Genomic DNA, 24,853 nt, shown 5'->3' with positions numbered 1-24,853 from the left:
GGAATCAATTAGGCTATGTGAAACCTTTTGAGGAATCATTTGAGGATATGTAGATTCAGTTATATTTAATAGTAAGATTTTGTATTAGTTTTGAAGAATAGTTCTTGGTAGTGGACCTGGTAGTGAGTGTACTAGTTGTGTGCAATATGTGATTTATGAAAAAAAAAAATAGACATTTTTACGATACGCTGTGCATCATGATATTTAGTTTTGCTATAGCAGATTGTGCAACAGAGCTCTACAACCACATTATACAGCAGAGGTCCTCAAATCTAAATCTTTCTGATCCAATTACTAATTTTCCACTGAACTGAAGGTCCGCACAGTAGGGCGATTAACGGTAGGATGATTTAACACGCTAGTTTAAAGGACTATTCACACCAAACTTTTATAAACGTATGCTTACACAATCACTTAGCCAGGTATCAGATAACTAGCACAAAGATTTAGATCTCTGTTCAGATAGGACTGAATCCGGACCGGCGTCTGGCTATTGAGTACCTCTGTGATACAGTATAACACTATAAGCTTAAAGACTGAACTTTTTTAAATTAAGTGTTTACAGATGATAAGGAGAATGAACGTACAATCATTTGAAAGTTCTGATGATACCTGCAACAGCTGAGAAAGCTTCACTGCAGTGTCAGGATTATATCATATCAAAATATTGTGTCTTGATGCTTGAAGACATGTTCATCATCATTTTTTTTACTCAACATTTATATTTTTACTGAACATTTACAAAACTGAAAGAGTTCAAATACTTCTTAAGGAAAAAAGGGACACAAAAATACAGTTTACCATCCCATTTACACGAGCTGTAAAATCACAGAAGCGTGATGAAACATGCCTTTAGAAAAGCATGTCATGTTATATTTGATAGCATATTGTCATGTTGCCCAGCCTGATTTTATCATGTCATCAAAGGTGCCAACATTGCAAACAAGAAAATAATAGCAAGCAAAGAGGAAGAAAATACCTGAATTTTACCACAAAAGCTCTAGTGCATGTCAGGGAATAGGACGGCTTCATGCTAACAGCATAAATGATAAAACATATTGATTGAACTGCAGATATTTAACTGCAGAAATGTTTGGATTTATAAGCAACCAGCTGAATGTTTAAGCTTACTTTATATAATTGTTAGCAAATGAACATCTGTGCAGTCCAGTCTGCATGTGGTCCATGTGCATATTATACTCAACATAATAATTAACAACTATTAAAATAGATTTTTTTCTTAGAGTAATCTTATGTTATAGTATATAGTATATAGTATATAGTATATATGTAATGTTATAGTCTATTCTTAGAATCATTTTTACAATGTTAGATTTCTTTCATATTTCCAGTGGATTAAGCTAACCACAAAATTATTTTTTTTATTACCTTTTTTTAATCCACCTCCAATTCTGGAGCTGACTACAGATATTCTGCTATGGATAGATTACCTTTTGTTGCAGACACAAACCAATCAACTGAGATGAAATGAGACCACGCATTCATCAGCTGCATCACTACCTCACAGCCACATGAATGAATAAAGTGATTTTCACAAAGTCTGTGGAATAAGAGCACTTTCCTCTGGGGATAACAGTGTGTTCTCTCAAGTGATTATACCGTGACTTACTGCTGGATCAAACACATCAGCTGTGAGAGTGTAAACTGCTGTGATGCAATATGATGGCAGAGTTATTATGGGTTATTACTAAATTCCATTAGTCACTCAAGCACGTAAATGCAAATGACTATAATGTACCTAATGGCACTCTCTCTCTCTCTCTCTCTCTCTCTCTCTCTCTCTCTGTCTCTTTCTCTCGTTCTCTTCCCCACCCTATGAACCTCCCTCTTGTTTGTCTTCAGGGACGCTGTTCCAGAGAGAACTGTAAGTACCTGCACCCGCCTCCCCACCTGAAAACGCAGTTGGAGATAAACGGCCGCAATAACCTGATCCAGCAGAAGAACATGGCCATGCTCGCCCAGCAGATGCAGATCGCCAGTGCCATCATGCCTGGCAGCCAGCTTCAGCCAATGGTGAGGAGGAGCTCTTCCCACACACGTGATGCTTCACTACTTGTAAATTATTAACAGCATAACAATCAGGAGATGAAATATAGAGCAAAATCCTGTTTTCAGTTTACATGCTTTCGAACAGGGAGACATTAAATGACTATAACACTGCACTGGTAAAGTAGGTGTACAAAAAAAAAGAATATTTTTAAGCAACGAGAGGATCGTGCTTACTCGGCAATTTCTCAAAACAATGTGATTTTCACCATGTATGTTTGTTCTTAAGACGTAGGCGCTTCTGTTTGAAAAATATCATTTTTTCATCAGTTTGTAGTGTATTTTAAGGACAGGGAATGCAAAGCAATGGACCAAACAGTGCATGCATGGCAACCGTTAAGAAATATAAAATCCTTTCTTGCAATAAAAAAGGAATAAAGTTTAATAAGGTTAAATGTCCTAATATACCATCTTACATTGGCCTTGCTGCCACTGTTTCTGCCATTTTCTTATGATACACATTATAATAGCATCATAAATCGTCCTGCTCATCACTGTTAAACCTTGTTGTGCTAAATGACAGTAAGAGGTCAGAGGAGGTGTTGCGGTGCTGAAGAGGCAGATTTCTGCTCTGACCTGCCCTGAGTTGCTTGCATAACTAGCACGTCTGCACACGATTAGCAATTACTCATTAGCAGTATACGATTGAACAACATACTGTTATGAAATTATCTACATACAGAAATTATTATATGATCTAAAGAGTTGCATAATAGTATTATGTAAAACAGTACACTGATGCCACACCTAGTGGCTTCTTTAACTGCCACTCGCCTAATACAGTCATCTTTCCCCCAAGTCGCACAATAAGAGCCCAGTTACACTGAATAATGTGATTAGAAACATGCTTAATGTCCTGCCGAGAACCAGTACAAAATAACCAGAGCTTAAATACCAGAGTGATTTCAATGTAATTTATTTCTTTTGCAATCTCATTTTGCATATTCTTCATGTAATTTTATCTACATAAGTGCTCTTTATACTTTAATACACAGAGTGTGAAAAATGGGCATTATAAAAGGAGTATAAATAATAATTTTTTTAACTACACTTAACTAAAGATAATCGGAATAGCTATCAGGTGAATATGATCTATGAGCAGCTGTCTTACAGCTAACACTACTGCAGGCTGCTATACTAATAGTCTGTGGAATAGACAATAAATAAATAAGCATCTGCAAAGTCAGGGAAAGACAAGCTAGCTCTCAGTTCATTTTTTAATACTGAGGGTGTGGAATAAGCTACGATTTATACGAAGAAAAAAAAGTAATGCAAACATACACTATACTGTATACCATTTAGTCAGCTATTGCACTCGATCTGGATTTATCTTCGGGGAGCAGAAAGGATAAAGGGAGAATTTCATTTCACCTGCTTGATTAATAGCTGATTTCAATATATTCTAGTTTTGCCCTAGTTTGTGTGCTTTTAAGCAAATATTAGAATAGGGTTGTAGAAGACATTTTGCTGTAGAGAAATATCGTTTTTTGCGGCTTCTCCAGAGTTTTATTGGCCCTCGTTACTTGTACTCTGACAACGTGTGTGTGTATGTGACATGTGTTAGTGTGTGTTTACAGAAAAGGGATCACAGATTTGTCCATGTGGTGCAGCATTTGACAGTTATTGCAAAAGAGTGATTTTCATTATGCATTCAGCTCTTACAAATCTAAAGCAATAGCTTGGTTATTTAAAGTAAGGGTACACAGTGTCACGGATGCAAAGCAACCTTCTAATGGAGTCTCCTAATGTAAGCACATGACCTGAACATTTTTAGATAAGATAATTGGAGCCTGTCCATGTATAAATATTTTGCTTTTAACAACAATATTGTAATAGAAGTGAGACAATTAGAATAAAAAAAAAACAGTGTTATCTATTTTTATTTATAGATAATTGACAGATTTTTATCTATAATAATAATTAGAAACCATGCTAGATGTAGGTGTATAATGAGAGCAGTAATCCGTTGGTCACAAAATGTTAAAAAAAAAGTAAAAAGTAGAACAAAAGCATCCTCCAGTGAGAGTGTTTATTAACTTGGTGTGAAATGCTTTGTGATACATCAAGATTAACTGATTCATTAACTCATTCTATTCATTCATTTTCTCATTGAATTTGTTTCTCTGTTTGTCTCTCTCTCTCACTCACTCTTTCCTGCAGCCTTTTATCTCTGTCACGCCGAACTTAGCCACCAATGCCAGTGCCGCAGCGGCAGCAGCTGCAGCAGCGGCGGCTACGTTTAACCCGTACCTGAGTCCCGTATCGCCAGCACTAATGCCCACTGCTGCTGACATCCTGCCCAGCGCGCCAGTCCTAATCGGTGGAAATCCTGCTGCTGTGGCCCCTGTAACCTCCACAGCCAACGCAGCTGCCCAGAAACTACTGCGCACCGACCGCCTGGAGGTATGACATGGAGAGAAAGGGCAACATGTCTGTTACGGAGGCAACTGGTGTCTAATAGCATTAATCAACTGGACTTTATTTTACAACACTTTGATACACCTACTAGTGAATAAAGAGTAGCTCCAAAGAACAAAATACAAAGTACAATATGGAGTTACACTACACTGACTCATTTACACACCGCCGTGAGGAATTCATTTTTCATTCTCATTGTATTTTTTTTTTATAATAAATTTTATAATTAGGTACTGAAAACCTTTCACTGCTTATCTGCTTCATCAGTTGTATGATGAAGCTCCCTTGATGAGTAGGATGTGGTTATATTAAAGTTAGACATTCAAAATGAAAATGAAATTGAATTTAAAAATAATACTTTAAGAATTTTTTTGCTTCATCTTCGTTTAATTATTTTTGTTATGGCACATCTGTAACATGGCTGCATTATGAGCATCAGTCTTGACGTTTGTCAGACAACAGCAACAGGAGGGGTTGTGATATTTTCAGGGATTGCAGTGACTGATTATACAGTTTACAGCGAGAAAAAGCCCTTACAGTGGTCATTAAAAACAAAATGTCTGTGGATGTTGCTGCCCCCTACTGTACACATACATCTAATGAACAGATCATTTGTCACCTGAATGAAAATCACAGCAGTTATGTCTTTTGTGTGTGTGTGTGTGTTTATGTGTGTGTGTATAGCCAAAAATTAATTTCAGGGCGAATGAAGAAATATACTGAATATACTAAATATCATCATTAAATTGCTAAGTGTGACACACGCATGTATTTTCAGTGGATGTCAGACAGTAGTAGGAGCGGTGATGGCACAGATTGTCATTTAATCATTGAAGACACAATCTACCATCAACCATCGCCATATTAATAACGTTGCCATAAAATACCTTTATGACATTTCCACTGAAAATGAAACCAGTTAACACTAGTAATAGGGGAAAAGGCATCTTATCTTCATATTATCCTTATAAAGCCAGATCTAGACTTCTTTTCCTCCTCCATTCAGTAAAATGATCCTGATTGGTTAATCCTGTTTCTCACCATAGTATCCGGTAGCCAATAGAATGTTATTAAACAAACTCATTTGACATTTGGAGCAGTAAAATATGGAATTGTAATGACCTCCGTTGACCTTATATGAACATCATTATAGCTCAATTACTGTGCGAAACAATGTTATCTGACACCTATATAATCAGCTGCGCTGTATGTGTGTTATGAATTATCATATAAAGCATGACTTCTGTGTGGACACGCATCACTCTTGTAGCTGTGTGTGTTTGTGTGTTTGTGTGTGTGTGTGTGTATACATGTATTGTCTGTCTCTCTGTATGTGTATGTGTATGTGTAACGTTCGCATGTTTGTTCGTGCATGTGCATACGTGTGCCTGTTCAAATGGACACCATTCTCATGTCTGTCTTAACATATCGTAATGTGTGTGTCAGGTGTGCCGCGAGTACCAGCGTGGTAATTGCTCTCGCGGTGAGACAGACTGCAGATTTGCTCACCCGGCTGACAGCACCATGATAGACTCCAGCGAGAACACCGTCACCGTGTGTATGGACTACATCAAGAGTCGCTGCTCACGGGACAAGTGCAAATATTTCCATCCTCCTGCACACCTGCAGGCCAAGATCAAAGCAGCACAGCACCAGGTGAACCAGGCCACAGCCACCGCGGCCATGGTGAGTACAGGACACACAAACACACCCGTATACACAGATACATGCACAGGTCAACGATCAGTACAGTATACACATTCATACATGTGCCCTTCCATGCATACAGTACAAACTTACAGAGTACACACACATACTGATATGGAACACACACAGCTTCAGAGCATGCTCAAATATGGATACTGATATGTTAATGATTATGTTTCAATCTCAGGTTGACATGGTTCCTTCTATGTCACCATACATGCTTAAGGAGGACAAAAAGGCATGTATGGAGATGTGATTCGTGAATCGTAAAGGACATCTCTGGCACTCTGGCAATAGCTTCATATTTTGTTACATTTGTCGATCAGGCAATATGCTATGATGCTTTTTAAAGTGAAATGAGTCTTTCTAAGCAAAACTGAATAGATCAACAAGTTCAGACTTACAATCCTCTCTAATGTAACCACAACCCATTCCTATTAGCCTTATTACAGTTACTGAATAATTCATAATATTTACTGAAATACATGCTTTAATATCAATCATTAGGCACTTATCTGGGACTAAACAGTTGCACCCTTTAGATGTTTCCTCCCAGGTAATTATTAGTGGCACTCATGAAAAAAACCTGATGAAAAAAGACCTCTATACGCACATGACAAATGAAAGGTATGAAAAATGACCTAACCATACAAACCATTATCATGGGTTTCGATTTTTCGATACGACTTCAAAGAGTTTCAAAGAGCAAGTTATGAAATGAAATTTTTGGCATTGCAAGTATTTATTTAGTTAGTTAGGGAAACGGCAATATTTTAACGTGACTTGTTAGGTGCATCCATTTAACAGCCATCAGTATGTAAAAACATATTCCATATTTTTGTCTTTTTAAAATGTAGGTTGTCATATCCATGCTGTAGCTTATTTATATAAGTCTTTCATCAGCTAACCCCATTTCAGCCCAAGGGTTTAAAGCTTTTTATGTGTGTATATGTGTGTGTGTGTGTGTCAACCATGTGAAATATGAGGTTATTTTCTAGCATGTCAGAGATTTTCTTTAACAGATTTAATGAACATGTTATATGGATTTATATGTTATATGTCATATCATAGCATCTAAGATGAATGATCGTAATAAAATAAATATTTCAGAGCACATGCTCTACATTATGTTTCAGGATTCTGTACTACTACTGATTGATTTTCTTTCATGTTGTGTTAGGAAGTACATTTACTGATTCATTCGTATCCACTAGGGGGCAATGTGAACATTTTTAACAGAATAGAACCTGCAATGCGCAGACTAATAGTGTGTGTTGTATTGTGTAATACCATCCCAATCATCCCAAACTGAGAATTATTAGACAAATACTACTGTTGGAGCCCCTATTATAATGTAGTTTATCTAAAGTAGGGTCCAAAGGGTTGAGTGTATTCTCAATTACTGTTTTTAATTCATAAATATTGCACTTTTGTCAAATTTTGTTTCTCAAACAAGATTAGAAGATCATTTGCGCTAAAGTATGTTCTTATTTCTTACTCCTTATTAATGGGGAAACAGCACCAATGTTGATTTATTCTAAATTAAACAAAATATAACTAATTGATTCAATATCAGTTGCTATTCCTTAAGAGACAACAGTAATAATCAGACATAATTGTAGTTAGTAATGAAGTAAACATATGGCATTCATGAAGGGAAAAATAGCATGAGAACAGCCCACTTGCACTTCTGGACCCTGCTGTAGTTTGTAGTGTTAATATTGCATTAGATATCTTTTCCTGAATTACGTTAATGTGCATGTTAAGTCCTGATATCCCTTTTGTACACTGCATTCCAAATGATTTGTTTTTTATTTGTTTTTTTTCTCAACCACCAAAAATGCACTGCTGCCCCATGATGCACCTCTGCTTGCTGTTTATGTTTATGCGCTTGAACCCCATTGGCCCATTGCCATCATGTGCTCGCTGCCTGCTAATTAAGACGGCTGTCAAATCACTGAAGCGACCCCTCGAGGCCACCTTTGACCTGGTACTATGACCTTTCACCTTTTTGGCTTGGCATGTTGCTTTGTTGTAGTGTCTTAACAAGCAATAATTTGCTAGCGTAGACTGTTTCTTAACTGGCTTTATGTTCTCTTCCTACTGCTGTGTTAGTAACTTTTAGTGATCAACTGATTGTGGAGAATTGATGATTTGCAAATAGACAAAACTTGCAGACTGGAATTGATAAAAAAAAAAAAGCATCAAAGTCATCAAAAATCATTGTGAGTTTGTAAAAGGTGCCGAAAAATGTTTTATAAAAAGACATACCACAATCAGATCATCACGTGTAGGCCATTCCTGCAGCATAAGGACAGGATCAGAGAGACTAAACTGTGCTGTGTAACTGCTCTTGTGTCTGTGTGTGTGCAGTATCTGCATATATCTTCAGTGTCTCTGTATAATGCATGTTAAGTAGCTCTAAAGTGCATGTATAACCAGATAAACTGGGTAACTGGGTAACCAGCTATGTGGTAGCAAAGCTGCACCACCTGAGCAACAGATATTAATAACTTACGTCTCATATTTCACAGATATCATGGCAAAAGCAGTGCAGCTTTATTTTATTTTAAGTTGATGCCTCAAGTTCTGTTTTATTTTCGTCCTTTTTTTACATTTTATTAGTGCGATGCTTGCTTCATTTGCACTCGCACCAGCTTAGTTGGTGTATTAATGTTAAAGTGGAGGTAGTGTGTTAATGTAGATATATATTGTAGTGTGTATATGCAGTCAGGGATCTGGCACTTTTGTTTCTGCTTGTGGCGTAGTCATGTATAGGCTGCTGCTGCTTGCCTGCTGTTTTGTTTCAGTTTGTTTCTTTTTTTCATTTTTGTGCTGTAATGTGAAGTCCTCTGATGATAACTATTCTATATTTTCTCTTTCCTTTCTTTGCCATTCCATCCTCGTTCCTCATTTTCCCCTCATCCCAAGCAGGGCCTTCCTCATAGCGTAATTCCTCCTTTGCCAAAGAGACCAGCCCTCGAGAAAACCAACGGTGCCACCACCATGTTCAATGCTGGCATGCTGCAGTACCAACAGGCGCTGGCCAACATGCAGTTTCAGCAGCAGGCTGCGTTTATTCCTTCAGGTAGGGGCCTGAGCTAATCTAATCTGACCTTTTAGCACAAGGCCAGCAAGCCTGACCTGCCAATCAGAACAAACAACACACACTTATCTGCAGCTTACGGCATACACATGCAGTACACACACAGCAGTGGCAGCTCATGATTGTAAATTGTACAGAATCACTCTCAATATGAAATGACTCTCACCATAAGAAAATCTGTTCAGCAGGCATAGTTGAGCAAAGATATTGTTATGAATATCAAGTATATTAATATTTACATCAATACAATTATTCAAATCTCCTGAAATCAATTTTGACACAGGTTTGAGTTTCATGTTACAATGAAGAAATGTTTTTATCAGTGTATTTTTTTTTTTTTTTTTTTTTTTTTTTTTTTTTTTTGAGTATTTGGCTGCACAAGGAATTTTAAACATTTAGTCTATAGTTCCAGTTATATGACATGAGTACTGTGTATCAAATGCACTACTCTCTCTACAATTCGTGATTGCTCATACAATATGTACAGTCAGCTCTTGAGTTACTGGAAAGTAATCTAGCTTTGAAAAGAAATTTGATTTATTCTAGGGGAAAAATGTAACCAAAACACTATATCACAATTATTAACCTTTTTTTAACCACCATCAAGGGTGCTAATAATTCCGGAGCTGACTGTCACGTTTGACAGTAATTTATATTCAGATCTACAGTTGGGGGTTTTTTTTCGCCCCAATGAAAGGACAAATAGGGGTCTGATTGTATATTATCACACTGAGACACATGATGTAGGTTGCTAGTGTTGGTTTTAAACAGGTGATCAGTGTTGTAAAGGCTTGTTATTGTCTGCACCCAACACCTTCACACACCCCTCTCACTCCCCAACTGTAGATCACACATTCCACAACGAATCAGTTTTTTTGTGAATGATTCCCTGTAATGTTTTATGTTTTGCCGTCCTTTGTTTGTCTCTCTTTAATCTAACCAACCTTGTGATGGGCTGATTTGATTCTTCTCCCCTTTTTCCAATCCACTTCCTGTTGCAATGCATGATGGGCAGGCTCAATATTGTGCATGACTCCTGCAGCGAGTGTGGGTAGGTGTTCTAACCTTCCTCCCTTTCGGCTGCTTACACGCCAAATTGTACACAGCTCATATTAATGCAGTGTAAAATCAACACATGCACGCTGATACAGCTAAGTGCGGGTCTGTTTACTTGACCTTGTTCCACAGCCACCAGTTTTTGTGTATTTTGCAGGCGGTTTATGATGTGCACTTTCTCTATAGAGTGAATGTGCTGAGATCATTAATAAAATTCTGCACAGTAATGCAGTTTATATTGAAATGAGTATTTATAATAAGGGTCTAAAAGACTGAGTGCACTACCAACTGTTTTTCGTTCATCATCAAAAATTAATGCAACATTTTATGCCATTGATCATTATCTAAATTTGCATCAAATTGAGGTAAATTATTTTTAAAAAATTTTGAAACTGTTCAAGGAATCCACATTTGATGATTTCAGGATATATTGATCACTTTAACAGGAACACTTGTACCCCTGCTCCTTCATGCAATTATCTGATCAACCAATCATGCAGCACAGGCTCACTGAAACTAGATAGCTGAAGATTGGAAAAATATCGCCTGGTCTTATTCCTGTCAGTGAGCTTGTGTCCACTGGAGCCTGTTCTTGCTGATAGGACTGGAACCTGATGTGGTCCTCTGCTGTTGGAGCCCATCCGTCGCAAAGGTTTGCCATGCTGTGATACTGTTCTGCTCACCACAATTGTAAAGAGTGGTTATTTGTGTTACTGTAGACTTCCTGTCTGGCCATTCTCCTCTGACCTCTCACATCAACAAGGTGTTTCTGCCTGAGATTTTTTCACATCATTCTGTGTAAACTCTAGCGATTGTTGTGTGTGAAAATCCCAGGAGATCAGCAGTTTCTGAAATACTCAAACCAGAATGTCTGGTACCAACATCCATACCACAGTTAAAGTCACAGAGATCACACTTTTCCTCATTCTGATGTTTGTTATGAAACTCTTGACGTGTATCTGCATTATTTTATGCATTGTGCTGCTGCCACATGATTGGCTGATTAGATAATTGAATGAATGAGCAGGTGTACAGGTGTTCTTATTAAAGTGGCAGGTGAGTGTACTGCATATCTGAACGTTATATTCACACACACTTTTCATTAAAATAAAATGGCAGGCAACTCCAGAACTTGGCACTTTTCATGAAAATGTGAAAAAAGATTAATATAATAAATGTAAGATACATGCAAAAGGGGTGACATTTTATGTAGATTCTGTGTAGTTTTATTTTATGGCACTGCAAGAACAAGGTTTAATTAATGTGAATTTATTTCTGAGTAATACTGGCTTCAGGATTATTGGCTCCCTCATAATTAATATTGGGTGAGCCGTCTCTAGAGGGAACACCAGCATCTCTTAGTGTCATGTCTAACGATGCTGGAGACACATGTAGAGGGATCTTGGCCCACTCCTTCTTGCAGAAGCTCCTTTATATGGTTAGGTTTCAATACAGGTTTTCAACGGGGTTCAAATCCGGAGCCTGAGATAGCCACTGCAAACATTTAAGTTTGTGCTCCTGCAAACACTTCTGTGCAACTTGGAGTGTAGAACTTATTGATCCCCTTATGTACTCATTGGTATTTAAAAGAACTCATTAAGCCATTAATCCTCATAATAAATATGCCCAAAGCATCAGTGATCCATATTCTGCACCATATTCTACAGTCCTGTTTTTTTCACCAAACATGCTATTAGTGCTGATGACCAAAAAGTTTGATTTTCGTTGTAGCTGTAGTTCCAGTGAAGTTCAGTATGTTTGTTGGCTGCCATCAGGAAGAACTTCTTTCATGCAACCCTTCCCTACAGCTCATATGTTGATTTCAAAACCCACAGAATCAACTAAACTGCACATGAATCAACTAAACTCTGATCTTTGGGCTGCTCTTTGTCTTTTTGAATCTTATAACTTTTTTTTCCATGATGTCCTTGATTTTGTTTATTTAATTGGGCAGATTTTCTGGAAGGGTGCCAATAATTCTGGAGTCAACTCTATTTCACTCAAATGATAACATTTAATACTCCTAATAAACAGTGTTAACAATGTGGCTGCCTGAAATGAACTGAACTGGTGTAGTCAAATAGTGCTTTGTTATCGTCACTGCTATTTCAGTTAATAACATAATATTTGAACTTATATGAATTATTTGAGAAAATTGGATTAGTCTTTAAGTGATGAAATGGAAATCTGATCTCAGTAGTGCAGTTTGACATTTGGACTGCACTGTAAGTGTCTTTCTGTTGCCTCACATAACAAGTTTACCTGCACGTTTAGCTTGATTGTCACTTGCTCTGCTGTCCTACACAGAGAAATTACAGGAATTTATTACAGTATACTAGAGTAACTATTAGACCAAATCCCCTAAGCAGTTATCCTGTGCTACTGAGATCATGTTCATGCTTCTGGTCCTTGTTAACCAGCATGTTAGCATGTTCTTTTCATAATACACTTTACCGCTGGTGATTGTAGTATCTAGTAAAGCTTTCCCCCTCTCCGTTCTCTCCCCATTCACTTACACAAACCTGTTCCTTCCTCACATGTGTATACCTGTTGGCTACACTCCTCTGTATATGTGCTTATATGATTCTCCCCTCTGAAAAGTACCCATGATGCACGGCGCTTCACCGGCCGCTGTGTCCGCAGCAACCACGTCCGCCACTACTGTTCCCTTCGCATCCGCATCAGCCAATCAGGTTTGCTCCCTTTATAGCTCTCTCTCTCTCTCTCTCTCTCTCTCTCTCTTTCTCTCTCTCTTTCTCTCTCTCTCTCTCTATTTGATTTCTCTACCTCCCTCGTTCTCTCTCACTCTTTACAAGGCTGGAGGGATTATTTTCACTTTTTTGCGGGGTAAGGGGTGGGAGTTCTCTTCTTCCTCTTGTTCTTGACACTCATTTTTTTCACAGAGTAAAGCAATTTTCTGACCCTTATCCAAGAAAGGTTGGGAAACAGCTGATCACGGCTATAGAAGACTCATGACAGATTAATTATATCATCCATGATCTTAGCGCCACTTGTGTTTTATCATAATGCTTGAAGATGCCGAGCTGTTTTCTGATAAAACTGCATTTTAATGATGTTCTTGTCTCTTTCTGCTTTGAGGACTCTTCTCTATCAAAGCTGTCTACCAACGAATACATGCAATTGGTATGTATAAAGCAGTAGTTGTTGTTTTTCATTTAAAAAAATGTTCCTTTTAGTTGCAGTGTTGATCTTTTACAGTAATTACAGTAATCCAGTTATCCTCGTATTTGTATAGCTTTGTATTATTTCACACACACCATTTATTTCATTCATTTATATTTTTGCCATATATTTAATAAATGTTCAGTATTAACTGTATAAACAGAAAAAGCCTTTTAAGACTTTTTTTTTATCCTGCAGTTATTATTTTTGTTTGTACCTGCCCCTGATATTTTCATATGAATCTAGCTGGTTCTATTTCCCAAATTATAAACATATTAGTTCCTTAGCACCCCAACCAGGATAAAGCAGTTAGTGAAAATGAGTGCATGAATACGGTAAAAGCATCGTCATGTGACCACTCTGCCGCATCCAATAGGATCCCATGTTAATCACTGTGGCTTTTCTTTGTCTCATGAGCTTCATATATTAGATCCGCCACTTTTTTTTTTTTTTTTTGGGGTCCCTTGGGATCCCAGGTCTGATTCATACCTCTTCATTCAGTCCATAAAGATCATATACTGTTGATTTGGACTAAAAGTTATGGTAGTATGAACTGTTTTAGATTGTATTGTATGATGTAGAAAGATGCATAAGTGACTTATTTTTATTAATTTGGGATTTGATGACTCAATGCTCAATGTTAATCCTTTTCTTATGTAAGACATTTCATATTATTATGAGTAATTAAGGCAGTTATGAAAACATACGTGTTCCTACATGTAACATTTTGTGCTTATGTCTTTGTTTCGTTCCTAGATTCCAATAATATCTGCAGAACATCTGACTAGCCACAAGTATTTGACTCAAATGTAGTCAAACCAGTAAGTGTCTTTTAGTTCCTATTTCTAAACATTTCCCTTTTGTCTTTTTAATTATCTACTATTAGTTCTGCCAGCATTTTTACTGAACTGCACTGGCAAAGGAATGTATTCCATAATTTATTACAAAAAAAAAGCCATTGCAGTGGATTGATTCAAAAATAAACCTTTCTTGTAAAATCACTGTAGGGATTGTTAGCTCATGTTTAGAAATATTACATGAAAATTATTTTTAAGGAAAAAAAAAATCTGTGGAAGACAACACAGTGGAACCTGCACAGGATTCTGTGTAAGTGACTGATGATGTTGTTTCTGAATTCATTTTGAGTTTTTCTTTTCTTTTCAGATCAAACGAACCTGCTCATCTGTTACCTGGGACAGACACAAACAATTTAACGCCAACAAATATTCACATTTCATTCACATCATTAGAGCCCTCGAGGTATCATTAGTTCACTGATATAATATTTAAAGGACTAGTCCATGACATACCAATATGCAGAAACATGCAGTGCCCTTAGAAGTGATGTGCAGAACTTGAAAGAATTTGATGTACATAAGATGGGTTCATACACTTACAAACACTTAGCTAGAAATACTCTGTTAGTACCAAGTCTAACAATTTAGAGATTAGATATGATACCAACAGACGTGATAACAATAGACCAAAAGTTTTATTTTTTTTAAATTACCTCCCGTAGGTATTTAATTGATGATTTAATTTATTTGTCAGTAGCAATTTACCGAAGGTTAAAATTGTAGAGTTGGTGGTTTTTCACACACACATTAAGCCGAAGCGTAGATATTGAACACCGTGGCACTAAAACTTCGTCCCAGACTGAAATATTACAACGATCATACTATAATAGCTATAGTAATAAATTGTAAGGTCATTTTTTTTCTTTATAGTGAGTAAAGTGGTAAGACCACTCTAAATTTTGTGCTCGGGTGTGATGGGAACATACAGAAGTGAAAAAGAGGTGTTTATTCGGACGGAACGGAGGGAAGCAGGTCTGTGTTGCATGCCTGTTAAACCAGGTACAGTTCACCTTCCAGTCTTAACGAGTGTACATTCATTAGCCATGTTAGTTTGGACACGCCTACGTTGGTGAATTGTAACGCATCACGCTATATTCTTATAAGTGCTTAGAAGCCAATGCCTGTTCATTTCTATTGAACGACAAATAATTAGCATTGGTTTTGCAGAAGTCAAACGTTCAGTTTTAGATGTATTCCTGAGATGCGTTAACTGTAACATCTGGTGAAGCGTTACTGATTTGACAAGGGTGGTTTACAAAAATGTGAAAATGCACCTTAAATTTAAAGATAATTACAATTCTTCATGGCACAATACATCCGGCGAAAAAAGCAGTTTTTTTTGCTGCATTAAAAGTGCAGACTTGCAGAGGAAGGATCAGGATTAAAGAAGACTAATGAATGTTTTTATGTAAAACCAGAATCCTTCTGACCTTTTAAAGCACATCTTAGCTTTAAATCAAGCTTCACAAGATATACAATAGGCTACAAATGGAAAGTGTTATATCGACAGTGTTATTCTGTTTACCAGACATTGTTTTTATACATAATTTCATGTCTAAGTTTTTTTTTCTAATGAATTTTTATTGTTATTTGTCTGTAATGCTCTCGATGGCTTTTCCATTCAGCCTTAGATAGGCCTTTTCGACTTGCATGAAAACAGGGTTGCCTTTTCCTTCCTGTTGCCATATATAGAGATTTTTATTGCCTTGAATGACGGAGTGGCTTTTTATTCATGAAATGGGGAATGGGTGTCGGTGATCACCGAATGTCTTTACATTGTCAACTCAGACTCTTAGAGCATGACGTGAAGAGACTGTTTCCAGTCACAGAGCGGAGTATCAATGAGGGCGCTGCTTGAACCTGATGGTCAGCGTAGTTTCGATTTGCTTTGTATATGAGAAAACCAGATATGTATTTGGTTCAAGTTTTCTTTTGTATGGATTCAGTGCCATTTGTGTTGTATGTTTATGATTCCTGATCTCAAACAGCTTTTAGCCTATGTACAGCAAAAAAAAAATTGATGATAATGTTGAACATTCTGTTAATTCGTGCCAAAGTTATTTTTCTCGTTGTTTTTGTGGGTTTCATGGTCTATACTGGTAGTGAATGGTGAATGGTCATGGTATGATCAAGGCCAAACCTAGTTAAGAGAAAGCTTAATGAAGCTACTCCATATTTTCTGGTATAATTTCAGAGTATAGTGAGACTGAAGTTCAGAAATGTTAGACTCCCAGTTGGTGTTAGATCTAGATCAGTGGAGCCTATATGTCTTAAGTCTATTTTTGGTGTATAAAGAGATATATCATTCAGGGTTGGGGTCAATTCAATTTTCAAGGTTAATGAGATGATTTATGAAAGACTATTTAAAATGTATTAGTAAATGCTGTAAAGTCTAATTCAGCTCATCGGCTGAGGCAATCGAATGAACTGAAATGGGATTGAGCCCAACTCTGGTGCTATTGCTGTTTCTTCACTGAGGCCTTAGATTTCAGTTCGTGTTTTCACTCAGATGTTCCTTCAGTCATTCTTATCGTTTATGCATATTTTATATTTTTTATTAATCATTTTAACACGTACTGCTCAGTTGTTTACTTCACCAGCTTAGATAAAATCATATTGCTACATGCTGCATGTTTACTTTGTGGAATTTACTTATTTTGTATTTGGTAATATTTGGTTTTAGACTTGTAGTCTTGTTTTCTGGACTTGTAAATGCGTTTCGTTCCCCATTTCGCTCCCCCTCCCTCCGTCTCCATCATTCTTATTAATTAATGTTTAGTGATTTTAGTTTTTGTTGTACATTTTACTTTCTTTTTTGGAAGATTTATGTTCGAATGTTTTGATGTTCTTTTTTTAAATTTGATATTGTCTTTTGTTTTGATATTGATTTTGAAAAATAGTTGAGTTGAAATGAACCAGTATGACATTTCTTAATTTAACAAATTTAATTTGTACGTATCAAATCAAGAACTCTTTTTAGTTTACCTATGGAGCATCTGTGGAGAGTAAAAATTATTTTCTACTGTATCCATGTTAAAACATAAAATTGTATTTTGATATTTTAAAAAACATCCCTGAATGTCAGGCCAAAAAAATATACATACATATATATATATATATATATATATATATATATATATATATATATATATATATATATATATATATATATATATATATATATAATATAAAATATTGAATATGTAGATGACGATGCTGATGGTGATGGTGATGATAAGAGGATATGTTGTAGGGACTTTGGCTGCAAGTGAGAGAGCCATGACCCGAGGGACAAAGGTCGAATTTTGCACTTGTGTATATAGTCAATATAAAACAAGGAAAAGAAAACATGTATAATATGGAGATCTTATTTTGAATAATAAAAGATTCTATGAGAAATTTTGTTAGGATAATTTAAGGATTATAGAGTAATAGACCAGCTAACTGAATTTGCTTGCAGAAGTGGCTCAGCTCCTTTTATTATTACTTCAAATCATCGCTTAAAAAAAAAATGAAAAAGCTAAGCATCGCTCCGCCTTAATCATGTGCGCTGCCTGTCATTCAAACCTCAGTGCTGACGTTTTGGCAAGTTTTCTCGTCACTTGTGTGACATGCAGTAAAAGCAGGCGCTGTTTTTCTGTGAAAAATTTACCAAAGTAGAGCATAATGAGGTAAAACCATTGGACTGTAATCAATTACAACACCGAAGATTTATATTTGATTAATTACATATTTATCAGACTGATTGTCCTAAATGACTGGAGAGAAATTACACTTTGTTAAATTTCTGATAGAAAGACTCCAGAGTGTCTTACAATATTTATTGCCTGTCAAACATGACGACTGTTTCCAAAATGTCACGTACCCTTATTAGGAAATCTTTAAAAGTTTTTACTTGGGCCTGAATGTTGTTAGCTGCATGTAGCGATTTAACATGATAAAATCCACCTTCTAGATAAGTAGCTATGTCAATAAGTTCTCACAATACTGCAGTTCCCATTAGAAAATAGTGACAATTCTTAGCATACGTTAAGTGACACACATTTACTCAAATCCATAAGGATAAATGTGGTTAACGCAGTAAACTAATGAATTCAAAATGACCAGACATGCTAGCGTAAGCCTTACACGCCATATGATGCGCGTACACATACACACACACACACACACACACACAGTGTGTGTGTAACGAGGCAACCGTGCCTTCAGCAGGAAAAGGTCACCCACCAAAACAAAGGAAACACAATGAATGTAAAACTTCTGATCTCCGTTTGAGGTTTTGACTCACTTACCGCTGCTGCACAAGTGCTAATAAACCAAAGCATCACTTTCCTCCGAACAGACACAAGGCACAGCTCTGCCCTGCGTCTGCCACAGTGAAACCGCCGGTGGTCCCTACCTGCTGAAAGCACCTGCTTTAATAAACGCTTCACACTCACCATGTAATCTCACGCCCACTCTTTGCTTACAGTTGCTAAGATCTTGTACTATGTTTTAAAAATGTTTTATGCACATTTATTATTGTTTTATTTGACTCTCTTGCTGTTATGAATGAAAAAAAAATAAATAAAAACCAAAATGAATTTCAACTGAAAAATCAAAGTGTGCTGTGTGTATTTATTTATCGTGTTTTTCTATTAATTAATATTATTTGAGTATTCTGAAGAGGAAGCAGCAAGATGGCAATCTTGCATTACATTTAGATTAATGCATTAATTACAATCATTTACATTAAATGTAAATGTACATGCAATCAATAGAGTGTCTCTCTCTCTCTCTCTCTCTCCCTCTCTCTCTCTCTCTCTCTCTATCTCTCTCTCTCTCTTGCTCTCTCATACATTCAGAATATGGTCTATTTTGATATACAGTTCAGTGCAAAAGTTTGTATCACTTTAGTTTATAGTTTAATACTATAATTTAGTTTATACAGTAATACAGTTCGTTAAGAATGAAATGATCAACCGTTCAGAAGTCTGTCCATCTCCCTTCCTGAATGTCATCTAGATTTTCGCTAGTAGCTTTCTCCGTCGTTTGTTCTAAGCCTGCTAGCCTGGTTTAATCTCATGCACACATTAGTTATCTTCTTCAAATCAATCTATGCATTTTTCTATTAAATTCAAGTTTCTAGGTTCAGAAGGCCATAGCAAAAAGCTGACTTTTTAAACCGTTTTCTATTGACTTTGCCTTATTTGGATCATAGTATTGTTACAGGATCCACCCACGCTTCATTTTTATTTTGCTGAATAATTAGAAGCTCTTCTCTGGGATCAAACTTTATTTCTACTTTCCACCTTTTGCAGAGATTCAGTCCCAGATGGAGAACATGAGACCCCCAAAACATGAGCACCTCCATCATGCTTGACCGTATAAATAGCACTCTTCTCTTTAAAGGTCTTTTTTCTCCACACATATTACAGCCAAACAACTCAACTTTTGTCTCATTAGACTAAAATTGATAGCTCCTGGTTTGTCTAAGTGTTCATTTGCATATTCCAACCATGCTGCCTTGTGTCTAGAAGTTTCAGTGGCTTACTGTGAGCTTTTCTCTGAAACATTTCAGACATCTGTGTGCTTCCCTGTGGAGATGTGGACTTATTCCACTTGCTTCCAAGGACTTTCTAACATCTCCTGCTGTTTGTTTTGCATTTTTGCAAATGTCAGTAATAATTTTCCTGGCAGTTTTTTCTGTTATATTTCTTGGTCTTGGTGGTAGCTTCTGTTGCAGTTTTAACTGAATCCATAAAACTTTGATATCTTTTGTATAACCTTCACCAGCTCTGTGAAAGATCAGTATTTCCTGTTTTAGGTTTTTAAAAGCTGCTTTGTGATTTTGCCTATTTGCCTATAATAATGTTCGCTTGCCAGGTAACTAATTTCACTTGTGATTAAATGAGCTAGGGAATGTTTAAAGGGATGTAAACTTTTGAGCAGTACATAAAAGATCACTTCTGCCGTAGACTTCATTGCTTTATCATGTAGGCAATGTGGCCAGAAGTTTTATTAAGAAACAAGGAATGTTAAATAAACTATGCCCAATGTATTTCCCAGAATCCACAAAGGATGCAAAAGTTTGTATCATGGTAGTTTTAATGAAGCTGTTTTTCTATATCTATTCTAGCTTTAATATTACTGCTTTAATGGAAGGAGGATCAATATTGACTGAATTGTCCTATATATGCAGTTAGGGTCTTTATTGTTTTTATTTCAGTTGTTTTTTTATATATATATATAAAGAATCCATTAAATAAAACTGAGACAATTAGGTTCGTACCTGTTGAAATGTAATATCATGTGGGCGCTCAATGTTCTTTATTTCCTAATTTGTCATATAAGCTATATGTCAGTTAAATAGTTATACATGTTATCTTAACATATTTCACATTGTCTTCCATAATAACATCCACTCATCACACACATATAGGCAGCTGATAAAGGAAAAAACAACATAAAGTGTCTTGGGAAGGTCTTGGGCTGCTTTACTGTACAAATCACTGGAGCTGTACAGGAGGGAGGACACTGCATTGCTAGCATAACTAGCATTGCTGCCTCACAGCTCTGGGTTAGCATGGGTTACTCTACTCTACTCCTTGGATAGGTTCTGGATCCACTGTGACCCTGAGTAGGATAAAGCAGTTACTCAAAGTGAATGAAAGTGAGAACCATGGGTCTATGTTATGCTAATTTTACAGTAAGGTGTGGTATCTTCCACAAAACAGTAATTCATCACAAAACTGGGCATTTTCAACCCAATTCAAGGCTTAGAGCCACAATCCAAATTATTTTTACGTGTCATCTGATCTGTGCAGTACTGTATGTATAATTTGTATGGTTACATTGATGGGAAACATGTAAAGACAAAGATATAACGTGTAAGAAGAGGGTTCAGCCTGCAGAGGGCAGATGCATGATGCTGAACTATAAGTGATCTGAAGCTTGGATTGTACAGAATTTATAAGGGAAAGAATCCTGATTTAGTCCTTTGTCATTTTCTCATTTAGTCCTTTATCATGTCTCATTCACAAAATTGTTTATATTTATAATGTATATATTAATATTTTATATTTTTTTATTTTAGATACAGTGCATAAGTATTCAAACTATATTTGTATTTGTAATGTAGTTTATAGTTTACTATAATATAATATATAGTTTATTAATATATAATATATAAATTATTAATTCATAATACTGTATATATTTTGCAATATTATTTACAAATGTAAAATGTAAAGGCTGTGATTGCATAAATATCCATGCCCATAGCTTTGGAGCTCCTAAATCAATTAACTAAATTAATTAACAACTGCCATCAGAAGTAACATAATTAGCTGAATGGAGTCCACTTTGTGCAATTACAGTGTCACGTGATCTGAGTATAACATCTGGCAGAACACCTTTAAATCTGTTATTAAACTATGTAAAGAATATGGCACCATCACGACTACAGGATGCTGACCACTAAAAGTCAGAGCCCAAGTAAGGAGGACATTAGTTAGAGAAACAACCATGTGGCCAAGGGCAACTCTGAAAGAGCTGGAGAGATCCACAGCTCAGATGAGAGAAACTGGTTAATTGACAACTATAACCCAGACACTCCATAAAAAACAGGCTTTAGGGAAGAGAAAAAGGCAATTATTGATTTATAAAAAGCCATATGAAATACTGGAGTTTGCCAAAAGACATGTTAGATAATCAGCAAACACGGAAAAATATTCTTTGGTCTGATGAGTCCAAAATGTAATGATGTAATGTACGTTGCACATTGTACAATGTAATGAAACCCAACACCAATCATTAGCCATCTCCAATATAAAGCACGATGGTGGTAGCGTCATGTCCTGGGAATGCTTGTCATCAGTAGGGAATGGGAAACTGGTCAGGGATCTCTTGAATACTAGAAGAAAACCTGTTGAAACTGGGACAGAATTTCACCTTCCAACAGCACAACGACTGTAAGCATACTGCCAAAGCTACACCAAGAACCTGAATGGCCCAGTCAAAGCCCTGACCTCAGTCTGATTGAGAATCTGTGGCAATTTGCTGTTCACCAACAGTCACCAATGGTATCCAGTCTGAAAGAATTTAAGCAATTTAACCTCAAAAAATGGCCAAGAATATCAGGATTGAAATATTAAAAAGCTGTTAGAGACAGATCCCAGAAGACTTGCCACTGTAATTGCAGCCAAAGGTGGTTCTGCAGGTTTTGACCCAAGAGGTGAATACTTATGCAATACTTATGCCTTTTTTATTTAATTAACCTTTGTGTGACAAAAAAAAACTGCACCATTAAATGTTAGACACGTGTAAATCAAATTTTAAAAATCCCAATCAAGTCCATTTCAATTCCAATTTGTAACAGTACAAAATGTGTAAAATGTTCAATGGGCTGAAAACGTATGCACAGCACTATATATACAACGTACATAAACTTCCCATGAAAATACATTCATCATGTGTCAATTCTTTCCTGATACAATGTTAAGCCTCGCCACCAATCCTGTTAGGTAAGAATGCCACCAGTGTCCTGTCTATTCAAGCTCGCTCTTCCACTGACTGGGTGCACAATTCGGCTAGAGTTTGTGGTGCTTATTTTGGTGTTTGGTCTGCTGTTCCAAATAATCCCAAATAAGTTTTCTATGGAATTGATTTTGCAGGCTGTGGCAAATCATACAGATTTGGTCCTAGACATCCTACAGTTGTCATCCTTGAATATGGGACTATAAATGTTTTGTTTAGACATGAAGTACGAAATTTCACCTCAGAGACTAGCCAACAATAGACTGCTTTTATGCCACATTCACACTGGTGCACAATAAGGTGAAGTCACTGGTGGATGCAATTCATTTTCCTGGCAGCTTACATATGCAGGTAGATACTGATGACGGACCACATGTAGTTTACATTTTCCAGTAAACCTGAAACAGTCACACAAGTGTAACAACTAACACTAACTGATGCTAGAAACACTGGGGTGACTGATTTATTCACACTCTGTAGTCAATTACATATTTTAATAAGGAAGTATTTTAATAATTGATCAAGGCAATGACCATTAAGCACAAGAAGAACCCCAGAAAGCAGTCTTATACTTGCCTCACTGAGTGCAACTCATCCGCTGGGGCTGGCTGTACATTAATGCAGTGAACACACTGTCAGGATGATCCATAGACCCACAGGAGTGGCACCTGTACCTATAGGTGGTATCCCAAATCTGGGAAAGTGATGCACAAGTGTTGCACAAAATACTTTTTTTTTAATTATTCATTGAATTAACATATAGGAAACATATAATTTGAACAATAGATTGGCCAATCAAGGAATCTCATTCTAAAGCCTCTAAAACAAAGATGACACCCATACATTTGGCAGAAAATGATTTCAGTTTTTTTGTCCAAGGGATATTTCAAAGAAAAGTGAAATGAATGACACAAAGGTTGTTGAGGACAAGGAGGAAAACCACAGCAGTGCTGATGAAACCAGGTGCTCCAGCAGTGACTACAGCTGGCACTGTGCAGATGTGTCTGTTTATTCAGCACCTGTAATAGCAGGTAGGCTAATGTTAATGGGTTTGTTGGTAACACTGCCACCACACCGTTAGTGTTTGATTAGGTTATATGTTTCAAATGTGTGTGTGTGTGTGTGAATTGATTATCCCTATAAAAAAACTACATCATTAATATCTAGTGGGAAAATTGTTTAACTTGGCTAGATTGTGTTGCTTTGAGCCATTCACGAACAGGAAATAATTCATCAACGCAGAGGGTTCATACTGGCTGTGAAATGTGAAATGATACGGCTCATAGAGCCCCTACGCTGTGCTATAAAAAGCAGTGATGTTGCACTTTTGCATTTAGTTGGCCCTACTTAAAACAACTGAGGACTGTGATCTTGCAGTCCGGGAAAAACTTCTGAACGCAAGAATCTCTAGCACACAGACCTTGTATGTGGGCCCGGAAGTGGAATTTATTCTGTGAATCTTATTGGCTGGAGCAGGTGAAATGTCTGATTCTTAGGATCTCCACTTTCCTTCAGGGACAATGTGTCCCTATCTGCATTAAAAGCATATGTGATAGCCATTGCTGTGCACCACAACACTATGAATGGCATCTCTTCAGGGTCCCTTAGGTTTATTACTGCCTTGCAGAGACTGGTTCAGTTGGTGATAGACATCGTAACCTTGGCCTGAAGTCCGGTAGTGACATATGATGCATGGTGGGTCCTTGAGAAAGGCTCTTAACACTTAACAGCTCAGCTCAATTGTAAGTACACTATATGGCCAAAAGTTTGTGGACACCTGACGTCATACCCACATGTGTTTTTTGAAAATCTAATTCCAGCTTTAGTCCCCCTTTGCTGTTATAATAACCTCCACTCTTCTGGGAAGGCTTTCCATTAGATCTTGGAGCATGGCTATGAGGATTTTTCTATGCAGCCGAAAAGCATTAGTGAGGTCAGGCAC

The 24,853-nt window shown here is 36.8% G+C and overlaps 1 protein-coding gene across 17 annotated transcripts in view; it reads left to right on the top strand.

Moving 5' to 3' along the window:
* The window catches only part of mbnl1 (muscleblind-like splicing regulator 1), a 64,327-nt gene extending 45,331 nt beyond the window's left edge, over window positions 1-18,996 (top strand). For 7 of the 17 annotated variants that reach the window (XM_026925431.3, XM_034297782.2, XM_053227344.1 and 4 more), the window contains 10 exons: window positions 1,864-2,034; window positions 4,228-4,470; window positions 5,932-6,171; window positions 8,135-8,182; window positions 9,124-9,280; window positions 10,314-10,349; window positions 12,956-13,047; window positions 13,454-13,498; window positions 14,294-14,358; window positions 14,702-18,996. In XM_026925431.3, coding sequence (XP_026781232.2) covers window positions 1,864-2,034; window positions 4,228-4,470; window positions 5,932-6,171; window positions 8,135-8,182; window positions 9,124-9,280; window positions 10,314-10,349; window positions 12,956-13,047; window positions 13,454-13,498; window positions 14,294-14,350 — 1,089 coding nt within the window. In that variant the 3' untranslated portion in view covers window positions 14,351-14,358; window positions 14,702-18,996. The other 10 variants (XM_053227347.1, XM_053227346.1, XM_053227350.1 and 7 more) reach the window with 10 other exon arrangements.
* Window positions 18,997-24,853: the final 5,857 nt, after the last annotated feature.

This window comes from Pangasianodon hypophthalmus, chromosome 21 (assembly GCF_027358585.1).
Source record: "Pangasianodon hypophthalmus isolate fPanHyp1 chromosome 21, fPanHyp1.pri, whole genome shotgun sequence".
Lineage (NCBI taxonomy): Eukaryota > Metazoa > Chordata > Actinopteri > Siluriformes > Pangasiidae > Pangasianodon > Pangasianodon hypophthalmus.
The sequence above is the reverse complement of the archived record's forward strand: the minus strand, read 5'-3'. Positions and strand labels throughout refer to the sequence as shown.